Below are 23,244 nucleotides of genomic sequence, written 5' to 3' on the forward strand. Positions count from 1 at the left end.
GGTAACGTTAGGTACAGTAAGTGTTGAGTTACGTTTTTAGCCTGCTAGCTATGTTAGCTGCTAACCTAAGTGTTTTCAATGTTCAAGTTAGCTAACAAGGCTACTTAAACAGTTAGCTAGCTAACATCTTCTGTATTCAGACTGTTTTGTACACAAAGGAATCTAACGATAACATCATGTAGCTACTCTTCCTTAAACCCAACAAGATGTGCAGTGCTTTTATTTCAACTAGCTAACTTTAGCTTGCCAAATCTAAATATGCAGATTGTTGAGATGGTAGTGTTTTTATGTAGATGCTAATGCTAGCTAACTAGGTGATCGACAGCATTTTGTGACCAGGACCACCCCAAAAGATGCATCTAGCTATCTAATTCGGTACAGTAACATCACATAAACATGTTTTTCTTAGGGAGATACTGGTGGAGACAGTGTGATTTTGAGAGAACCTGAGGCTGTACATGAAACATTTCCGACAGTTAAAAAAAAAAACTTTATCTCTTTGTCCTTGACACTGTCAGTGTTGCCCTCATCCATCTGTCTCCATTGGTTACAGCAGTCCGTCTGTCTGACACACATAGCAGAGCTCTGCATCCCCAGGACATGAACAGAGCTATCAGACACATGTTGTAGTGGTTGGATCAATCAACCATGACACCCATCCCTAAACAGGTGCCAAAGGCCTTCAGCCATGAAATTATGGCACGTGCGCACACACCACACACACACACACACACACACACACACCAGTTGGGCTGTAGCAGAAACATTTCTGGCTACAGTATATCTCTGTCTATCTATATCTCTCTCTGTCTATCTATATCTCTCTCTGTCTATCTGTCTGTCTGTCTGTCTGTCTGTCTGTCTGTCTGTCTGTCTGTCTGTCTGTCTGTCTGTCTGTCTGTCTGTCTGTCTGTCTGTCTGTCTGTCTGTCTGTCTGTCTGTCTGTCTGTCTGTCTGTCTGTCTGTCTGTCTGTCTGTCTGTCTGTCTGTCTGTCTGTCTGTTTCATTGCATATCTATCAGTCTCTTTCTGCTTCTTGCTCTGTTTCTCTATCTCTCTGTTGTTTTTCCTTCTCCCTCTCTCTCTGTGTTTCAACCTGTTGCTACCAGTGGCATCATAGTGATAAGCTAACTTAGACTTCTGTGTGTAGCTGCGGTGACGCTACTATGACATCCGCACGCACGTGCGCACGCACGTGCGCGCACACACACACACACACACACACACACACACACACACACACACACACACACAGAGAGAGAATTGCAGAGTTTCATCTGACACATGGCCGTTGTTGCGCTCCCTTTGATCCTTTGATCTCTGCATATAGGCTCGACTCACCTGACTGGGGGTGACAAAGAGAGAGAGAAAAAGAGAGGGAGAGTGGTGGTTGCTTTGAAGACAGGGAGAGCTGTTGGACAGAGAGATGGAGAGATAGGGCTGTTGTATGGAGAGAGTGAGCGAGAGAGAGACAGAGAGAGACACGGTAGGTACACCTATAGCTCATCTCTTAGCAGTACTAGTGTAGATTACTTTATCACTGACCTCAACCCAGAGTCTCTTAGGGGTGTCAGATCACAGCAAAATCAGTCTACTTGAACAGGGCTATGCTTAATCATGGGGCATCAAAGCCAAAGGAACTGAATAATATTAAGAAATTCTATAGATGGAAGGAAAATAGTAGAAATCTACCAAAAAACACTTAGGAAAAACAAATTCAGTCCCTTCTACACAATTTCCTAGACAAAAGGTTTCACTGTATTAGTGAAGGCGTAAACTTGGCACTAGAAAACCTAAACAGTATATTAGACCTCTCAGCTTCCCTATCAAATCTAGAAATGTCAAGCAGACAAACTTAAAATAAGAACAATGGTTTGATGAATAATGCAAAAACCTAAGAAAGAAATTGAGAAACCTATCCAACCAAAAACATAGAGACCCAGAAAACTTTCACCATAGTGAAGGCGTAGGCTAATCACTGAAACAATACAGAATTACAATACGGAAAAAGCAGGAACTGCATGTTAGATATCATCTCAATGTAAATAAAGAATCCATAGAATCTAACCACTTTTGGGAAAATTGGAAAACTCTTAACAAGCAACAACACAAAGTGTTATCTATCCAAAACGGAGATGTATGTATAAACCACTTCTCCAATCTTTTTGGCACTATAACATAGAACAAACAGCAAAAACATATGCGCGATCAAATACAAATCTTAGAATGAACTATTACAGACTACCAGAACCCACTGGATTCTCCAATTACATTGAATGAACTATAGGACAAAATATAAATTCTCGATCACCAAAAGGCCTGTGGGGTTGATGGCATCCTAAATGAAATGCTAAAATATACAGACCACAAATTCCAATTGGCTATACTTAAACTCTTTCACATCATCCTCAGCTCTGGCATCTTCCCCAATATTTGGAACCAAGGACTGATCACCCCAACCCACAAAAGTGGAGACAAATTTAACCCCAAGAAATACTGGGGGATATGCGTCAACAGCAACCTTTAGAAAATCCTCTGCATTATCATTAACAGCAGACTCGTACATTTCCTCAGCGAAAACAATGTACTGAGAAAATGTCAAATTGGCTTTTTACCAAATTACCATACTACAGACCACGTATTCACCCTTCACAATTGACAAACAAACAAACAGAAACAAAGGCAAAGTCTTCTCATGCTTTGTTGATTTCAAAAAAGCTTTTGACTCAATTTGAAATGAGGGTCAACTACAGAAATTGAAGGAAAGTTGTGTTTTGGGAAAAACGTACAATATAAAAAAATCCATGTAAAATGGCAAAAAACACACACATTTCTTTCCACAGAGACAGGGATGCAGCTTAAGCCCCACCCTCTTCAACATATGCTACCATTCAAACGTTTGGGTTCACTTAGAAATGTCCTTGAATTTGGAAGAAAATAACATTTTGTTGTCCATTAAAATAATATCAAATTGATCAGAAATACAGTGTAGACATTGTTAATGTTGTAAATGACTATTGTAGCTGGAAACAGCTGATTTTTTAATGGAATATCTACATAGGCATACAGAGGCCCATTATCAGCAACCGTCACTCCTGTTTTCCAATGACACGTTGTATTACCTAATCCAAGTTTATAATTTTAAAAGGGTAATTGATCATTAGAAAACCCTTTTGCAATTATGTTAGCACAGCTGAAAACTGTTGTGCTGATTAAAGAAGCAATACAACTGGCCTTCTTTAGACTAGTTGAGTATCTGGAGCATCAGTATTTGCTTTTTGACACAATGCCCATTTAACCCGGAAGCCAGCCGCTCAAATGTGTCGGAGGAAACACCGTACACCCGGTGACCGTGTCAGCGTACACTGCACCCGGCCTGCCACAGGAGTCGCTAGTGCGCGATGGGACAAGGACATCCCTGCTGGCCAAGCCCTCCCCTAACCCAGATGACGCTGGGCCAATTGTGCGCTGCCCCATGGGTCTCCTGGTTGCGGCCGGCTGCGACAGAGCTTGGACTCGAACCCAGAATCTCTAGTGGCACAGCTAGCACTGCAATGTGCCTTTGACCACTGTGCCACTCAGAAGGCCCGATGCCTCCTAATAATTAATATCCAGAAAAGAGCTGTTCAATTCTACAACCACCTAAAAGGAAGCGATTACCAAACCTTCCATAACAAAGCCATCACCTAAAGAGCCAGCTAGTCCTGGGGCTCAAAAATACAAACAGACCCCAGAGAGCCCCAGGACAGCAACACAATTAGACCCAACTCAATCATGAGAAAACAAAAAGATAATTACTTGACACATTGGAAAGAATTTACAAAAAAAAATGAGCAAACTAGAATGCTATTTGGCCCTTAAAACTTCTTAGGGATAAGCGTCCCGTCAAGGGGACAGTTGTAAATCAAGCAGCGCCTTGTGTCACGATCACAGATTTTACAGAAACAACAAATGTTGGTACATATAAGTGTCTTCTATCGGCTGAAAGCTTAAGTTCTTGTTAATATAACTGCACTGTCCAGTTTACCACATTTCGCTATTACTGCGAAAAAATGCCATGCTATTGTTTGAGGAGAGTTCCTAACAACAAAACACTTTTTTCAACGTGATAGGTTTGATAAATTCACCTCTGAAGGTGAAATGTGTACTTACATTCTGAAATCTTGCTCTGATTTATCATCTGAAGGGTCCCAGAGATAACATGAATAGTTGTTTTCTTAGATAAAATCCTTTTTCATATCTTAAAAAGGTCCATATAGCATGCACAATCAATTTTGTATTTCCACTCGTTCAATTTGCAAAGAAAGGAATCTGTGAAAATCTAACCCTAAACATTGTTTTAACCAGTCAAATCACATTTGTATGCATTCCTCAGAGATCCTAGAACATAACCAGACTTCACTATATCATTAGGGGTGTAGTATATCATATAGGACACCAAATGTGGTCAGAGAGTGACGCCTTCATGGCATGCCAATGACGCGGGCGGTCTTCACTTGATCGACTGTAACTTTGTCAAATAAGCACCAATCGGGGTCAAGCAAAGCTAGCTAGATAGCCAATGAGTTGTGCTTTACGGGAGTATCTTTAGGGGAGTACCCCGTACCTGTCACAAAATGTAGCTGCTAACCTTGTGTGACAGCCAGCCTTTTCCTTTTGGACAAAAATTATAAGTATATCGAGAGTTATGAAGTTATGAAAACTGGTTGTTTTGCAAATGTTGAACTTATAATATGGCTACTAATACTGGAAAAGCTAAGTCAAAGTCCAAGTATACAGATTTGATTATATTCTTGCAGAAAAATGTAATATGAATGTAAATGTCTCCTTCACGATTTTCCCAAATGTACTGTCATATTCGTGTATGTAGGTGGCAGGGAAGTCAGGCACAGGAGAAACCATATTGGTTAATCTGGAGTATTTAATTAAAAAACAAACTCCAAAACCAAAGTACAAAATAAAATGGGTAACATACCCGTCGCACACCGATACAAATACACACGTAACATAACATCACAAAACAATCACCGACAAGGACATGAGTGGAAACAGTGGGTTAAATACACAGCATGTAATTAATGGGATTGGAAACAGGTGTGTAGGAAAACAAGACAAGACCAATGGAAAATGAAAAACTGATCAATGATGGCTAGAAGACCGGTGACGTCGACCACCGAGCATCACCCAAGCAAGGAGGGGCATCGACTTCGGCAGAAGTTGTACCTGGGTGACTTCACACTAAATGTTGTGTAGTTTGCTCATACTTCAAGTTATCCGTCTGAAATGTTGCACATACACTGCTGCCATCTTGTTGACACCATCAGAATTACCAGAGGGATGGCTAGACATGGGACCTTTCTGTAGCATTTCAAAGATGGTGGTAGAAAAACAAATAAAAACGGTTGTTCTTTTCTTTGTATTTTCTGCTACCAGATCTATTGTGTTATATTCTCCTACATTTAATTAACATTTACACAAACTTCAAAGTGTTTCCTTTCAAATGGTACCAAGAATATGCATATCCTTGCTTCTGGGCCTGAGCTACAGGCAGTTAGATTTGGGTATGTCATTTCAGGCAAAAAATGAAAAAAAGGGAGCTATCCCTGACAAGTTTTAACCTCTTATGGATGGTGGCAGTATTGAGTAGCTTGGATGACTGACGTGCCCAGAGTTAACTGCCTGCTACTCACTCCCAGAAACTAAGATATGCATATTATTAGTAGATTTGGATAGAAAACACTGAAGTTTCTAAAACTGTTTGAATGATGTCTGTGAGTATAACAGAACTCATATGGCAGGCAAAAACCTGAGAATAAATCCAAACAGGATGTGGTCTGTAGGACTTCAATTAATTCCCTATTCAAACTACAGTGTCTGTGGGGTCATGTTGCACTTCCTAAGGCTTCCACTAGATGTCAACAATCTTTAGAACCTTGTTTGAGGCTTCTACTGTGAAGTGGGGATGAATAAGAGCTCCTGGAGTCAGAACACTGCCAGCAGGGCATGAGCCTCAGGCATGCGCACTCACGTGAGAGGTACCTCAGTTCCATTGCATTTCTGAAGTCAAAGGATTTCTCCGGTTGAAACTTTATTGCGGATTTACGATAAAAACATCCTAAAGATTGATTCTATACATTGTTTGACATGTTTCTACGAACTGTAATGGACATTTTTGTGTTTTCGTCTGACATGTGCGTCCTGAATTTGGATTTGTGAACTGAAGGCGCGAACAAAAAGGAGGAATTTGGACATAAAGGATGGACTTTATCAAACAAAACAAACATTTATTGTGGACCTGGGATTCCTGGGAGTGCATTCTGATGAAGATCATTAAAGGTAAGTGAATATTTATAATGCTATTTCTGACTATTGTTGACTCCAACATGGCGGATATATTGTATGGCATGTTTTTGTGTCTGAGCGCCGTACTCAGATTATTGCTTTTTCGGTAAAGCTTTTTTGAAATCTGACACAGCGGTTGCATTAAGGAGAAATGTATCTAAAGTTCCATGTATAACACTTGTATTTTCATGAACATTTATGGTGAGTATTTCTGTAAATTGATGTGGCTCTCTGCAAAATCACTGGATGTTTTTGGAGGCAAAAGATTACTGAACATAACGCGCCAATGGAAACTGAGATTATTGGATATAAATCTGAACTTTATCGAACAAAACATACATGTATTGTGTAACATGAAGTCATATGAGTGTCATCTGATGAAGATCATCAAAGGTTAGTGATTCATTTTCCCTCTTTCTGCTTTTTGTGACTCCTCTCTTTGGCTGGAAAATGGCTGTGTTTTTGTGTGTGTAGGCGCTGACCTAACATAATCATATGGTTTGCTTTCGCTGTAAAGCCTTTCTGAAATCAGACACTGTGGCTGGATTAACAAGAAGTAAAGCTTTAAAATGGTGTATAATACTTGTATGTTTGAGGAATTTTAATTTTGCGATTTTTGTTGTTTTGAATTTGCCGCCCTGCACTTTCACTGGCTGTCGTCATATCGATCCCGCTAACGGGATCAAGCCATAACAGGTTTAAACAGAGAGTACACAGTGGCAGAATACCTGACCACTGTGACTGACCCAAAAGGCAGACATGGCTCTCAAGAGAAGACAGGCTATGTGCACAATGCCCACAAAATGAGGTGGAAACTGAGCTGTACTTCCTAACCTCCTTCCAAATGTATGACCATTTATGACCCAATTCAGGAAACTAGGCGTATATCGCAAGTCACGACTTCACAGGAGAGACGTTTTTTTAGCAGAAATGCCTTATCGAACTTGTGAACTTTCATGTGCCTTAATACAAACTTGTATGCCATCTGTTAATACGAATAAAATAGTTAAATTATGAGCCTTGTTGGTTAAGCAACCTTCCCACTAGCCATGATTGTCTGAGATAATGAGTGAGCTGGACATCCTGAGAGAGGAGTTTGGATTGGTCTGCCATATTGAAGGCATCTGTCTACTTGAGCTAGTCAGTCTGTGTTGGGAATCCTCTGAAACGTGGCTTTTTTTATGTATTGTGTAGTGGAGCTGCATAAGTGTTGCTATCCATTTTCTGGAAGATCAAGTTTTGAAATCAATGGAATTAGAGTATGATAGCTAAAGAGATGGAGAAAACGCCTGTCTCCGGATTACATCTTCAAACTAAGGGCAACCGTGGTATGGTTTTCCTGACAGGGAGACGCATCCATGATGCATGTTGATGTATACAGGTAAGATAGTCTAGCGTTAGCTAGCTACATTTTCAGATATAACACATTTCTAATTTTGACAGAATGTGGTTTAATTTCAAGCTAAAGTGTACTGTCAGCTGTCTGGCTCCCTAGCTGATGATATGATTTGTTTCCCAGAGCCGTTTGCTTTTCTAGTTAGAGCCTACCGTTAGGCATTGTTGTTTAACTAGCTAACATTAGCTGGCTGGCTCGTCAGCTAACATTACGTGACGTGTGTAGTCTTAAACGTTGTTTACCTAGCTAGGTTCATTGTTTACCTAACTAGCTATATGTCTTAAGCTAAAGTGTACTGTTAGCTAGCTAGCTAACGTTAGCTGGCTGGCTCCCTAGCAGATGTTATTATTAGTTTCCCAGAGCTGTTTGCTTTTCTAGTTAGAGCCTAATGTTAGGCATTGTTGGCACTTTGTTCATTGTTGTTTACGTGTGTACAACTCCTGTTGAATATGGCCTGTGTCAGTAAACGTCTGCAAAAAAATTGTTGCCAGCAGGGCCAGTTTGGCTGTTTTCATGTTATCCAGAGGTAAACAAATCATCGGCCAGAGCGTCACGTGTGTGCTCCGAGAGCGAAACGAGATGGGTGGGGCTAAAGCTTAAGAGGGTGTGATCACAGCAGTACGATTTGTGAACTGTTGTCACAAGAAAAGGGCAACCAATGAAGAACAAACACCATTGTAAATACAACCTATATTAATGTTTATTTATTTTCCCTTTTGTACTTTAGCTATTTGCACATCATTACAACACTGTATATAGACATAATGACATTTGAAATGTCTTTATTCTTTTGGAACTTTTGTGAGTGTAATGTTTACTGTAAATGTTGTATTGTTTATTTCAATGTAAACATATGTTTCCCAAGCCAATGAAGCCCCTTAAATTGAAAAATTGACAAAGAGAGAGAGATAGAGCGAGAGTGATTGAGCCGTCACACAGGTTTTCCTCTAGGATTTTGCCTGTGCTTAGCTCTATTCCGTTTCTTTATATCCTGAAAAACTCCATAATCCTAGAAGTACAAACATAATAATGTTTTGGGGTTATTACATATTAATTAACTTATTTCCAGATAACTTCTAAACTACCCACAATGCACTATTTCTCAACATCATTTGGAGGATCTACTCTTTGCTATTGAGTTCATATGCTAGCTCGGTAGCTAGCTCATAGCTAACTCAGCCTGCACTCTTTCAAAAGTTTTATCTTAGGATGAGCCACAACCATCCAACTGTAAGTGTCTGCTCTCGTTAGTTGGTCTCCAGTAGTTGGGCTCTAGCTTGTCAACCATAACCGTGGTGGTTGGCTAGGATTGCTAGGCTAATAGCTAGTTGGCTAAATAGCTAACGTTAGCTGGCTGGCTAGCTTGTTGGTTTAGATAACTGCACATAACTAACATTCTTTGATAACTGGCTAGATGGCGTTATGTATTTCCAAAACTTTACTTGTTGATAGCTACTGGCTGACTCATTCAGTGCTAGCCTAACATTAGCTGGCTAGTAGGGCTATTGTTAGCAGGCTAGTTGACTAGCAACCTTGCAAGTTTATTTGTAACAATATTCAAAAAGTATTTGGCTGAAAATGAAATTGAAACCACTAATCATGAGTGCAAATTATATATTTTTTTGTATTTATAATAACCTGTTTTTGCTTTGTCATTATGGTGATGTGTGTAGATTTATGAGGCTGTAACGTAACAAAATGTGGAAAAAGTCAAGGTCTGAATACTTTCCGAATGCACTGTATATACAAAAAGTAGCCAGTGCTGGGCCCTTCTGGTAGTCAGAGACTCCCAGCCAACAGCACTATACAAAATGCAGTGATGTGTACAAAAATTGTCACAAGTGATAAAATGCAGTGCTGAATGATAGACTGAACCTAAAGGTTTTAAAGCAGAGGCTGCTGCATGCATGTACTGTTGATTATATCACCATAATCAAGTACTGCGAAGAGTTGCTTGAACAAATGTCCTTCTACTTCCAAAGAGAGGCATGCTTTATTTCTTTAAAAGAAACCAACCTTAATTCTCAACATTTTTGCCAATTTTTCAATGTGTGTATTAAAAAAGAGCATATTGTCAATCCAAATACCCAAGTACTTACAATGGGAAAGTTGCTGAATTTGGGCTTCCTTCAATGTTCAAATATGCAGGTCCTCAGGGTCAATATTACGAGACCTAGAGAACAACATAAATGTGGTTTTATTATCATTTAACACTAGTTTAAGATCAGTAAGTGAATTTTGAGTCAATTGAGTCAAAACCATGCTGAAGATCATGAACGGCTTGCTGTACTGAGGGGGCAAAGGAGAAATTGGTGATAAAATGATTGTGGGGGCTGTCTTGTGTGCAGCTTTTATCATTATTGATCATAGTCTACTGCTGGAAAAACATATGCGTTATGGCTTTACACCCCCTGCTATAATGTGGATAAAGAGGTACTTGTCTAACAGAACACGGAGGGTGTTCTTTAACGGAAGCCTATCAAATATAATCGAGTTAGAATCAGGACTTCCCTAGGGTAGCTGTTTAGGCCCCTTGCTTTTTAAAATTTTTACTAATGACATGCCACTGACTTTGAGTAAAGCCAGAGTTTCTATGTATGCGAATGACTCAACACTATACACGTCAGCTGCTACAGCGGCTGAAATGACTGCAACACTCAAGAAAGAGCTGCAGTTAGTTTCAGAGTGGGTGGCAAGGAATAAGTTAGCCCTAAATATTTCTAAAACTAAAAGCATTCTATTTGGAACAAAACACTCACTAAACCTCAACTAAATCTTGTATTAAATAGTGTGGAAATTGAGCAAGTTGAGATGACTAAACCGCTAGGAGTAACACTAGATTGTAAACTGTCATGGTCAAAACATTGATTTAGTAGTAGCTAAGATGGGCAGAAGTCTGTCTATAATAAAGAGATGCTCTGCCTTCTTAACAACACTATCAACAAGGCAGGTCCTACAGGCCCTAGTGTTGTCGCACCTTGATTACTGTTCAGTCGTGTGGTCAGGTGCCACAAAAAGGGAAATTGCAATTGGCTCAGAGCAGGGCAGCACGGCTGGCCCTTGGATGTACACAGAGAGCTAATATTAATAATATGCATGTCAATCTCTCCTGGCAGAAAGTGGAGGAGAGATTGACTTCATCACTACTTTTATTTATGAGAGGTATTTACATGTTGAATGCACCAAGCTGTCTAAACTACTGGCACACAGCTCGGACACCCATGCATACCCCACAAGACATGCCACAAGAGGTCTCTTCACAGTCCCTAAATCCAGAACAGACTATGGGAGGCACACAGTACTACATAGAGCCATGACTACGTGGAAACATCAAGTAAAATTAGATTTAAAAAACCTTATGGAACAGCGGGGACTGTGTAGCAACACAATCATTGGCCCAGACACAGGCATACACACACACACACACACACACACACACACACACACACACACACACACACACACGATAACATACGCACTATACATACACATGGATTTAGTAATGTAGATATGTGGTAGTGGTGGAGTAGGGGCCTGAGGGCACACAGTGTGTTGTGAAATACATTTACAGATTTCAATGTTTTAAAATTGTATAAACTGCCTTCATTTTGCTGGACCCCAGGAAGAGTAGCTGCTGCCAGGATCCGTAATAAATACAAATAACTGTATAATCTGCGTAGAGATGAATGTTACAGGTTTTCACTGATATACCAATATAATGTATATAAAGTGAAGAGAACATGGCCCAAAATCGCCCCCTGCGGCATACCTTCGTAAAACTAGATTTGATACCGTCAGTAAGCACACATTGTGTCCTGTCTGTTAGATAGTTCTTGAACCAATTGCAAGATGCCTGCCTGATCAGTCTATTTCAGACAATCTTTGAACAAGTAAAAAATGGTCAGCCATATCAAATGTTTTCAACAGGTCAATAAATAAGGCAGCACAATTATTTTTATGGTCAAAACAATATAGCACAGTGCCATGTCCAGGTCTAAAACCAGATTGGTGCTCATTAAGAATAGAATGTGAAATAAAAAAAGTTATACGTTAAGAGTTGACCAGGATAGCTTGGACGGTAGACATCCAAGTCAGAAGGATCTCCGCCTTTGTGTAGGGGGAGGACTTGTGCCTTTTTCCAGATCTTATGGATAACCCCAGAAACAATTGTCAAGTAAAAAATATAGGTTTATGATTCTGCAATAAGCGGGGCAGAAAGCTGCAGCAAAAAAGGGATCAAGTGAATTTTTTTACATCAGGACTTTTGATGCATATACTAATGCAAATCCATATTTTACATGTATTTATGTTTATGCTACCTACCCTTTAAATGTTTTGGGAAAATTTCTCAATTAGATCATATGGAAACCTATTACTGGAAAAAAAATGCATTTACAGCATAAGTGAAACGTTTAGGGAGGGTAAAAAGCAAGGTGAAAATATAATAAGGAAACCAAAGTACCTTTGAAGAAATCCAATGCAATGGATGGAGTGCAATGAATTATCAGACAGAAAGACAAATCCAGAGAAGAGTGAAAGAGAGAGAAAATGAGAAAGAGGAAAAAAGAGAGAGAAGAGGAGAAAGTCAAAGTGAAGCAGATAGGGAGGAGAGAGAAAAGGAAGGAAATGGAAAGACAAAAGAGGAGAAAAAGAAAGACAGAGAGGGACAGGAAGGTAATGTGTGGGGTAAAATAAACTATGAGAGCGAGAGAGGACGGGAGACAGAGGGAGAGAGCTGTGTTCTCTGTAAGGATCAAACTGTGTCCTAAGCCCTGGCTTCTTTTCTGAGCTCCGTACAAAGCTCCATGGATCAACGCTCAGACTGGAAACATATGAGACCCATTTATATCACTGTGTGTCTCACACTCCCCCCCCCCTACACACACACACACACACATGCAGATGCAGACACATAAGGATTAACAGACACACACACACACATACACACACAGTTGCAGACATATACACACATATATGCAGATAAACACACACACACACAAACACCTGGCCCTCTTTTGTATCCCCCTTCCCCAGTGATGGAGGGAGAGAATTGCCCATCTATAATATTTAGGAGAAAAGGAAGGGAGGGATGGAGAAGAGGAAAGATGTTGGTCTGGATAACTAGATTACCCCTCTGTGATTCATCTAAAGCCATGGCATTGTGCTCTCTCTCCCCCACAATACAATGTCTATTCTCTCTGCTTTTATATTCAAGCTTTGCAATGCATCCTTCACTTTTTACTATCTGTTTTTTCTGTCTTATATCTCTCTCTCATTCTCTCGAACACACACAAACCAACGCACAGAGATATCTGCTCCATCTCCACACACATCATCTGTAACACATACCACTTTCAAGGTGCCAAACATACACATACAATTCCAGGTGTAGATACAAGCACATCCACCCCTCATAACTTAATGATCTTCAGTACACACATTTTTTTAAACCTTTATTTAACTAGGCAAGTCAGTTTAGAACAAATTCTTATTTTCAATGAGGGCCTAGGAACAGTGGGTTAACTGCCTTGTTCAGGGGCAGAATGACAGATTTGTACCTTGTCAGCTCGGGGATTTGATCTTGCAACCTCTCGGTTACTAGTCCAACGCTCTAACGAATAGGCTACGCTGCCGCCCCAGCCCCTGTGGGTGCATGTGCACTTGTGTGTTATGGTGTGTGAGGGCATGCTTCATGTTCCAATCTCGCATGTGCAGCTCTTCAGCTCCTTCAATTATTTGCTTCAGGGGGCAATTATATCAGTCTCTGCAGATTGCCTCTAACTCTCTCTCTTTCTGTCTCTTTACCTCTCTCTCGCTCTCTTTCTGTCTCTCTGTCTCTTTACCTCTCTCTCTCTACTCTCTCTACCTCTCCTGTTCTGTCTCTATCTCTCCCCTCCCTCTCTCCCTTTCACTCTCTGCCTATTTTCATTCTTTCTCCTCTCCCTCTCTCGTTCTGCAATAATATGACTGACATTAGTAATCGCCCATTCAAATTTCCTGCTCCACAAAAACAAACAGACCAAAACACTCAACAAAAAGAGACAGTGAGAGAGAAAGACAGTCTAAGACGTTAGGGGAGGGGGGAATTGTTATATGTAATTGTTTTTAGATAGTCATACTATGGATCACAATAAAAAAAAAATTGAAGTGTCTGTCCTATATCTAGGAGATATAGAAAACTCAGAAAATATATACACTACCAGTCAAAAGTTTTAGAACACCTACTCATTCAAGTTTTTTTATTTTGTTTTAATGTTTTGTAAATTTTATAATAATAGTGAAGATACCAAAACTATGAAATAACACAATCATGTAGTAATCAAGAAAGTGTTAACCTGTCCGGGCTAGGGGGCAGTATTTTCACGGCCGGATAAAAAAACGTACCCGATTTAAACTGGTTACTACTATTTCCCAGAAACGAGAATATGCATATTAGATTTGGATAGAAAACACTCTGAAGTTTCTAAAACTGTTTGAATGGTGTCTGAGTATAACAGAACTCATATGGCAGGCAAAGACCTGAGAAGATTCCATGCAGGAAGTGGCCTGTTTGCGAATTTGTAGTTCTCCCTTTGCTACTCTATCGAAACTACAGTGCCCGTGGGGTTATGTAGCACTTTCTAAGGCTTCCATTGGCTCTCTAAAGCATTCAGAAAGCGGATTTACGCGTCTCCTGTCTCCGGGCAGAGTACAGGAGCACAGTTTGTCAGTGGACTGCCTGGTGGCTAAGAGATTGGAAATGCGCATTCACGAGACCTCGCCCTTTTTTCTCTTCCTTTTTGAATGAATACAGCATTGTCCGGTTGGAATATTATCGCTATTTTACGAGAAAAATACCATAAAAATTGATTTTAAACAGCGTTTGACATGCTTCTAGGTACGGTAAAGGAACATTTTGAATTTTTTTGTCTCGAAATGCGCTCGCGCATTACCCTTTGGATAGTGACGTGAACGCACAAACAAAACGGGGGTATTTGCACATAACTATGGATTATTTGGAACAAAAACAACATTTGTTGTGGAAGTAGCAGTCCTGGGAGTGCATTCTGACGAAGAACAGCAAATGTAATCCAATTTTTCTAATAGTAATTCTGAGTTTAGGTTAGCCCGAACTTGGCGGGTGTCAAATTAGCTAGCCGTGATGGCTGAGCTATGTACTCAGAATATTGCAAAATGTGCTTTCGCCGAAAAGCTATTTTAAAATCTGACATAGCGATTGCATAAAGGAGGTCTGTATCTATAATTCTTAAAATAATTATTCTGTATTTTGTCAACGTATATCATGAGTAATTTAATAAATTCACAGGAAGTTTTCGGTGGGAATATAATTTCTGAACATCACACGCCAATGTAAAAAGCTGTTTTTTGATATAAATATGAACTTGATTGAACAAAACATGCATGTATTGTATAACATAATGTCCTAGGTGTGTCATCTGATGAAGATCATCAAAGGTTAGTGCTGCATTTAGCTGTCTTCTGGGTTTTTGTGACATTATATGCTAGCTTGAAAAATGGGTGTCTGATTATTTCTGGCTTGGTACTCTGCTGACATAATCTAATGTTTTGCTTTCGCTGTAAAGCCTTTTTGAAATCGGACAGTGTGGTTAGATAAAGGAGAGTCTTGTCTTTAAAATGCTGTGAAATAGTCATATGTTTGAAAAATGGAAGTTTTTGTATTTTTGAGGAATTTGTAATTCGCGCCACGCCTATCATTGGATATTGGAGCAGGTGTTCCGCTAGCAGAATGTCTAGATGTAAGAGGTTAACCTGTTAGGGCTAGGGGGCAGTATTTGCATGGCTGGATAAAAAAATGTACCTGATTTAATCTGGTTACTAATCCTACCCAGTAACTAGAATATGCATATACTTATTATATATGGATAGAAAACACTCTAAAGTTTCTAAAACTGTTTGAATGGTGTCTGTGAGTATAACAGAACTCATTTGGCAGGCAAAACCCTGAGACATTTTCTGACAGGAAGTGGATACCTGATGTGTTGTATTACCTTTAAACCTATGCCATTGAAAAACACAGGGGCTGAGGAATATTTTGGCACTTCCTATTGCTTCCACTAGATGTCACCAGCCTTTACAAAGTGTTTTGAGTCTTCTGGAGGGAGATCTGACCGAACAAGAGCCATGGAACGATGATGGCCCATTAGACACCTGGCGCGCGAGTTCATGTTGGGTACCCTCGTTCCAATACGTTATAAAAGAGTATGCATTCGTCCACCTTGAATATTATTCATGTTCTGGTTAAAAAGGCCCTAATGATTTATGCTATACAACGTTTGACATGTTTGAACAAACGTAAATATATTTTTTCCCCTCGTTCATGAAGTGAAGTCCGGCGGGCTTAGATCATGTGCTAACAAGACAGAGATTTTTGGACATAAATGATGAGCTTTTTTGAACAAAACTACATTCGTTATGGACCTGTGATACCTGGAAGTGACATCTGATGAAGAGAATCAAAGGTAATGGATTATTTACATAGTATTTTCGATTTTAGATCTCCCCAACATGACGGCTAGTCTGTATCGCAACGCGTATTCTTCTGGGCGCAGTGCTCAGATTATTGCAAAGTGTGATTTCCCAGTAAGGTTATTTTTAAATCTGGCAAGTTGATTGCGTTCAAGAGATGTAAATCTATAATTCTTTAAATGACAATATAATATTTTACCAATGTTTTCTAATTTTAATTATTTAATTTGTGGTGCTGACTTGACTGCCGGTTATTGGAGGGAAACGATTTCCTCAACATCAATGCCATAGTAAAACGCTGTTTTTGGATATAAATATGAACTTGATAGAACTAAAAATGCATGCATTGTCTAACATAATGTCCTAGGGGTGTCATCTGATGGAGATTGTAAAAGGTTAGTGCATCATTTTAGCTGGTTTTATGGTTTTGGTGACCCTGTCTTTGAATTGACAAAACATTACACACAACTCTTGTAAATGTACTGTCCTAACATACTCTAAATTTATGCTTTCGCCGTAAAACCTTTTTGAAATCGTAAAACGTGGTTAGATTAAGGAGATGTTTATCTTTCAAAGGGTGTAAAATAGTTGTATGTTTGAAAAATTTGAATTTTGACATTTATTTGGATTCAAATTTGCCGCTCTTGAAATGCACCTGCTGTTGATGGAGTGCACCACGGGTGGGACGCTTGCGTCCCACCTAGCCCATAGAGGTTAAATGTAAATGTAACAATTGGAATCATTTTTTTTACTTGATTGCTTTAATTTGATTGCAGTATTTAGCTAGTCAATTATTAGTGCATGTCTTTACAACTTCAATATTTGAATTAGTCAGAACAGATGACATACGTATCTACCATAATGGGTAGACAAGTGATCGGAGTCCAAACTCAGAGGGAGATCACTGGAGATCGAGCCTTCTCACTCTCACAATAAAGGCCTGCTGTTCAAACACATAAACACACACCCACATACCCACAAACACACACTACATAGTTCATAGCTCAGAAGTGAGGGGAAGCAAAAGAGCAAAGGGACAGGGGGGAAAGAGAAAGAGAGAAGGAGAGAGAGATAGAAACAACCTTTCTTTTCCCATCAGAGGACTTTAGAGAGAGAGAGGGGGAGAGAGAGGGTGGGGGGGAGAGAGAGAATGTTTTCAGTGTACTGGTTCAGAGCAAAAGATCTGTATCGGTTCAATGTTTAAAACACACTATTGTGAATGTCTGCATGTTTACGGATTACTCTTCTCCTCTACTGAGTTTGGGGATGGCCATGTGTAAAGAATGAGGTTCTGACACTGTCTACATGTTGTGTCTTCTGAGAATGAGAGGATAGGAGAGGAGATGAGAGGCAATAAGTAGAGAAGAGGAGATAATGTACAATTGCACATAATACACACACACACACACACACACACAGATATGGTGTTACTACCAAAGTGTCTGTGTAATCTATTTTCATCAGGATTCTCCCTGCAACCTTCCCCTTTTCTTCTCCACCCCCTGGCCTCTCAGCTCAGCATCGGAGACGCTGGACGAGTTTCACAAATGTTAACTGCCGTCTCCGGACAAAAGAAAGCGAGCACACACTTGGACGTAAGTATACAAGCATACACACACACACACACACACACACACACACACACACACACACACACACACACACACACACACACACACACACACACACACGCCAGTCTTAAACTCACTCCCCATCCCTATCTCACATTGACCTTATCTGCTTAGTCACAGAGTAAACCCCACTTACACACTCCAGAGCACTGACACACACAGTCTGTCAGTCAAAATATCCATTCTCCAATTCATATATGTGGTGAGTCAATACTTTAATTACTCACAGTCATTCAACATGACTAAGAGACTCTCCCACTCTCACTTACACCAAGTCATACACAGAAGCAATTACAATAGGCCTTTCATTCTCCTCTCCATCTATATACAGTACAGAGATGTGGTAGGAAAGTTCCCTGCCTGACTCTAGTCCACATGTTATCCCCTTGCCAGAGACCAGGATTCGCTTCCCGGTCTAGGTTGACAATTTCTCATCTGCCTTTCTTCCCTCATCTGTCTCTCCTTTATATCCTGTCTGAATAACCAAAAAACACTTACAAAAATATTATATTAAAAAAGGGAAACACGAATTAAACTATCCATGGGGTAAAACAGTGATTGTCATTTTAATTTCAGCAATGCACTCTTTCCACAGAAAAGTATTGTTGTGATGTGTCGTGAATACCCTACAGAAATGGTTCTCCGTGTAAGGAGAATCATTTACAGCACTTTTTCAATAATTTACAACCTTGACAGTGAAATGTCTTCCTTTCTTCCCCTTTGTCCTTCATTTTGCCCTTAAGTCTTAATTTCCTTATGTCAGCAAAACCTCCAGACCCCTAAGACCAATCATAGAGTCATATGAAGTCATAGGCAGGACCCTGGGGATGGGTGGAAGGTGTGTGACGGGGGCTAGAGGAGCTGGAGGTTGTAACACACACCTGGTCAGGAGTGTCACATTCTGTTCTAATCGCACCGTAGGGACAGGAGTACATTAGAATATTAAAAGGTGACATTTGGAGCTGGCGAAAGGGACTGGCAGACTCAAAGTTCAGTAGGAGCTGATGTGACAGAGACGGACAGAGTGAGAGAGAGAGATGGTCAGAAACAGCTCAATGTAAGAATCCATAGAATCTAACCACTTCTGGGAAAATTGGAACACACTAAACAAACAACAACACGAAGAGTTATCTATCCAAAACTCTAGGCTCTATTACAAAGAACAATCAGCAAAAACATATATATGGTCAATTCCAAATCCTATAATCAAATATTAAAGACTACCAGGAACCACTGGATTCTACAATTACATTGAATGAACTAAAGGACAAAATACAAACCCTTCATCCCATGCGTTTAAATCTTTTTAACGACTTTTAATCTTATTAACACTTTGTTCTAGCTAGCTATTTGTGTAGGTAGCTATCAAGTAAACACAAATTACAAAATACACAGACCACAAATTCCAATTGGCTATACTTAAACTCTTTAACATCATTCCTCAGTGAAAACAATGTACTGAGGAATTGACAAATAAACATAGCAAAACAAAGACAAAGTCTTCTCATGCTTTTGACACAGATTTGGCATGAGGGTTCGCTATAGAAATTGATGGAAAGCAGTGTTGGGAGAAAAACATACGATATTATAAAATCCATGTACACAAACAAAAAGACACACACATTTGTTTCCACAGGGTCTTGGGGTGAGACAGGGATGCAGCTTGAGCCGCACCCTTTTCAACATATATATCAACAAATTGGCGAGGGCACTAGAACAGTCTGCAACACCCGGCCTCACCCTACTAGAATCTGAAGTCAAATGTCTACTGTTTGCTGATGATCTGGTGCTTCTGTCCCCAACCAAGGAGGGCCTACAGCAGCACCTATATCTTCTGCACAGATTCTGCCAGACCTGAGTCCTGACATTAAATCTCGGTAAGACAAAAAATAATGGTGTTCCAAAAAAGGTCCAGTTGCCAGGACCACAAATAAAAATTCCATCTAGACACCATTGCCCTAGAGCACACAAAAAACTATACCTACCTCGGCCTAATCATCAGCACCACAGTTAACACCCACAAAGCTGTGAACGATCTGAGACAAGACAAGAAGGGCCTTCTACACCATCAAAAGAAACATAACATTTGACATCCCAATTAGGATCTGGCAAAAAAATGCTTGAATCAGTTATAGAACCCATTGCCCTGTATGGTTGTGAGGTATGTGGTCTGCTCACCAACCAATAACTCACAAAATGGGACAAACACCAAATTAATACTGCATGCAGAATTCTGCAAAAGCATCCTCTGTGTACAACGTAAAACCCCAAATAATGCATGCAGAGCAGAATTTGTCTGTTACACAATAATTATCATAATCCAGAAAATACCTTTTAAATTCTACAACCACTTCAGAGGAAGCAATTCCCAAACCTTTCATAACAAAGCCATCACCGACAGAGAGATTAACCTAGAGAAGATTCCACTAAGCAAGCTGGTCATGGGGCTCTGTTTACAAACACAAAGACAAACAGACTCCACAGAGCCCCAGGACAGCAACAGCAACACAATTAGATTCAACCATACATGAGAAAACAAAAAGATAGATACTTGACATATTGGAAAGAGTTTACCAAAAAACAGAGCAAACTGGAATGCTATTTAGCCCTTGACAGAGAGTACACAGTGGCAGAACACCTGACCACTGTGAGTGACCCAAAATTAAGGAAAGCTTTGACTATGTACAGACTCAGTGAGCATAGCCTTGCTATTGAGAGAGACCACCGTAGGCAGACCTGACTCTCAAGAGAAAACAGGCTATGTGCACTGCCCACAAAATGAGGTGGAAACTGAGCTGCATATAATAACTTCCTGCCAAATGTATGACCATATCAGAAACACATACAGTATTTATCTGGTATTACACAGACCCACAAAGAATTCCAAAACAAATTCAATTGATTTGATAAAAATTAAAAATTAAAATAAATAAAAAATTGATTCAATTTGATTAACTCCCATATCTATTGGGTGAAATATCACAGTGTGCCATCACAGCAGCAATATTTGTTACCTGTTGCCACAAGAAAAGGGCAACCAGTGAAGAACAATCACTATTGTAAATACAACCCATATTTATGTTTATTTATTTTCCCTTTTGTACTTTAACTATTTGCACATCATTATAACACTGTACATAGCAATAATATGACATTTGACATGTGTCTATTGCATTGAAACTTCTGAGAATAATGTTAACTGTTCATTTTGTATTGTTTATTTCACTTTTGTTTATTTTCTATTTCACTTGCTTTGGCAATGTAAACATATGTTTCTCATGCCAATAAAGCCCTTGGAATTGAATTGAGAAGAGAAAGAGTTTGTGTGTGTGAGAGGAGAGCGAGAGAGAGAGACTGTATGTGCGTGTGTGTGTGTGTGTGTGTGTGTGTGTGTGTGTGTGTGTGTGTGTGTGTGTGTGTGTGTGTGTGTGTGTGTGTGTGTGTGTGTGTGTGTGTGTGTGTGTGTGTGTGTCATCTGCTTGACCATGACCATATTATGTCAGTCATGTCTACTCTACTGTTATATAGCCAATGTTATTGTGACCAGCCCTGGTAGTTGCTTCAGGGGCCTTTATATCTTCCCTATAAAACAAAATCTAAGAGAAACTCTTGAGATCGAGAGAGATGGAGAAATATTAAACAGAAAAATCAAAGATTCTGGTTTCTATCTCTCTGGTTTTCTAATACAACAGTTTCAGACATGGAGCCAAATGGAGGCATTTCCATTTGCAAATCGACTGGGTTAAATTTGCAAATCAAACCCTCACGTGCGCCTCTCAACACCTCATTTCTAAACAATTACAGCCACTCCTCTCTCTCTATGTGTCCCAGGAAAGACAATTATAGTTTATCAGGTCAGGTCATGGCCCTCTACATTCCAGCTCTCCCTGCCCTTTCCATGCCCCTCTTCCTGAAACCAGCAGAGGGGCCAATTATAGGGAACGCCTACAGAAAGAGTCTAATTGTGAGCAGGTAGTAAGTAATCTTATTTTCCAATTACTATTTGTCATGCTCCATACCTGTGTACAGGCTATAGAGGAAGCTAGGAAACTTGAAAGGTATTGGGGGACATTAGGAGAGGTCCAAAGAGAATGATAGGGCAAGACTCGGGTTGGAGAATTCCAGATTTCCTGCTTATTCCATTCTCATTCTGGGCAGCCTTCAACCAGGATTTCGGAAAAAAATGGGAATTTATTGGAAGTTCCCACAATTTTGCAACCCTAGTCAAGAGAGAGAAACCAATTGGGACCAAATACTGTATAGGCCTGAGTGCAAGAGTACTAACACACAGATATGTAGATTTGGATCGTGTTCATTTGGGCACACCGCATCAAAGCCTTTTGCAAAAGAAAATGAAAACAAGCATTTCTTATTGGACAAGTTCAGATAGTACCTCCCCAAATCCCTACATGTTGTGCCAACTGAACGGAGAAGATTATATTCAGGGGTGTAGTCTTACCTTCATTAGTACCGACTCGCTGAGTTTCTCTCGGTTGACAATCTTAATTGCAACTTTCTGGCATGTGACACAGTGGATCCCCAGCTTGACCAGGCCTGGAAAAGAAAGACACATATTATAGGAGACACACACATTCAGCATTCTGTACAGGCTTCTGTGTGCGTGTGTGCATGCGTGTGTGTGTGCGTGTGAGCGAGAGAGAGACTGACATCCTGAGATGTTAAGGAAGAAAATACCCCTTTTAGATTCATTACTATTCTATTCTATAATATTAATCTTCTCTAAACAGCAAACAAAAAATAATGTATAGAAATAACACTGTGTTGTTTGATTTACAGCAATGGAGAAAAACTACAAAAAGGTAATTGTCCTCAATAGAAAATGCTGTGCTAACTTCAGCTGTCCAAAAGTATCTGTCATTGTAGTCACTAAACAAAGTTTCTATCTAAGTTAGTAAGATTGACTATGTCAGATAACAATAATGTTCTTCCTGAAGCACGCACACTAACTATGGCTTCTTTGTCAAGTACCTAGAGGCACTCAAGCGTTCAACAACAGCTATTCTGGCAAGGCAACAGGGACTTCCTCACAAAGACAACATCATATTCCATTCGAGATACGCATCAGCGTTAGAAAATAAAACTTTTCATTTCAAATTCCCTCGCTCACCGCCAGACACAGCGACATTTCCCCTGGCAGAATACAAGCAGAGAATACAGCATCTTAAAACAAATGTCATCAGGTAAATAAGCAAACACATACACACACGACACACATACACACACTCAGGTAGATAAGCAGACAACACAATAAATGTAAGAATTGCTGAATGAGTTTACAGTTTACTAACCGTAAACTGTGAACTACACTGAGAAGGAAATCCTTGTTCTATCACATACACACAGCAGAACACACACACAGAGAAAAACA

At 39.9% G+C, this 23,244-nt stretch overlaps 1 protein-coding gene across 1 annotated transcript in view; it reads right to left on the minus strand.

Moving 5' to 3' along the window:
- Window positions 1-23,244, minus strand: part of brsk2a (BR serine/threonine kinase 2a) — a 567,398-nt gene that overhangs the window by 207,669 nt on the left and 336,485 nt on the right. The window contains 1 exon segment of the mRNA XM_045688027.1: window positions 22,315-22,409. Coding sequence (XP_045543983.1) covers window positions 22,315-22,409 — 95 coding nt within the window.

This window comes from Salmo salar, chromosome ssa10 (genome assembly GCF_905237065.1).
Source record: "Salmo salar chromosome ssa10, Ssal_v3.1, whole genome shotgun sequence".
Lineage (NCBI taxonomy): Eukaryota > Metazoa > Chordata > Actinopteri > Salmoniformes > Salmonidae > Salmo > Salmo salar.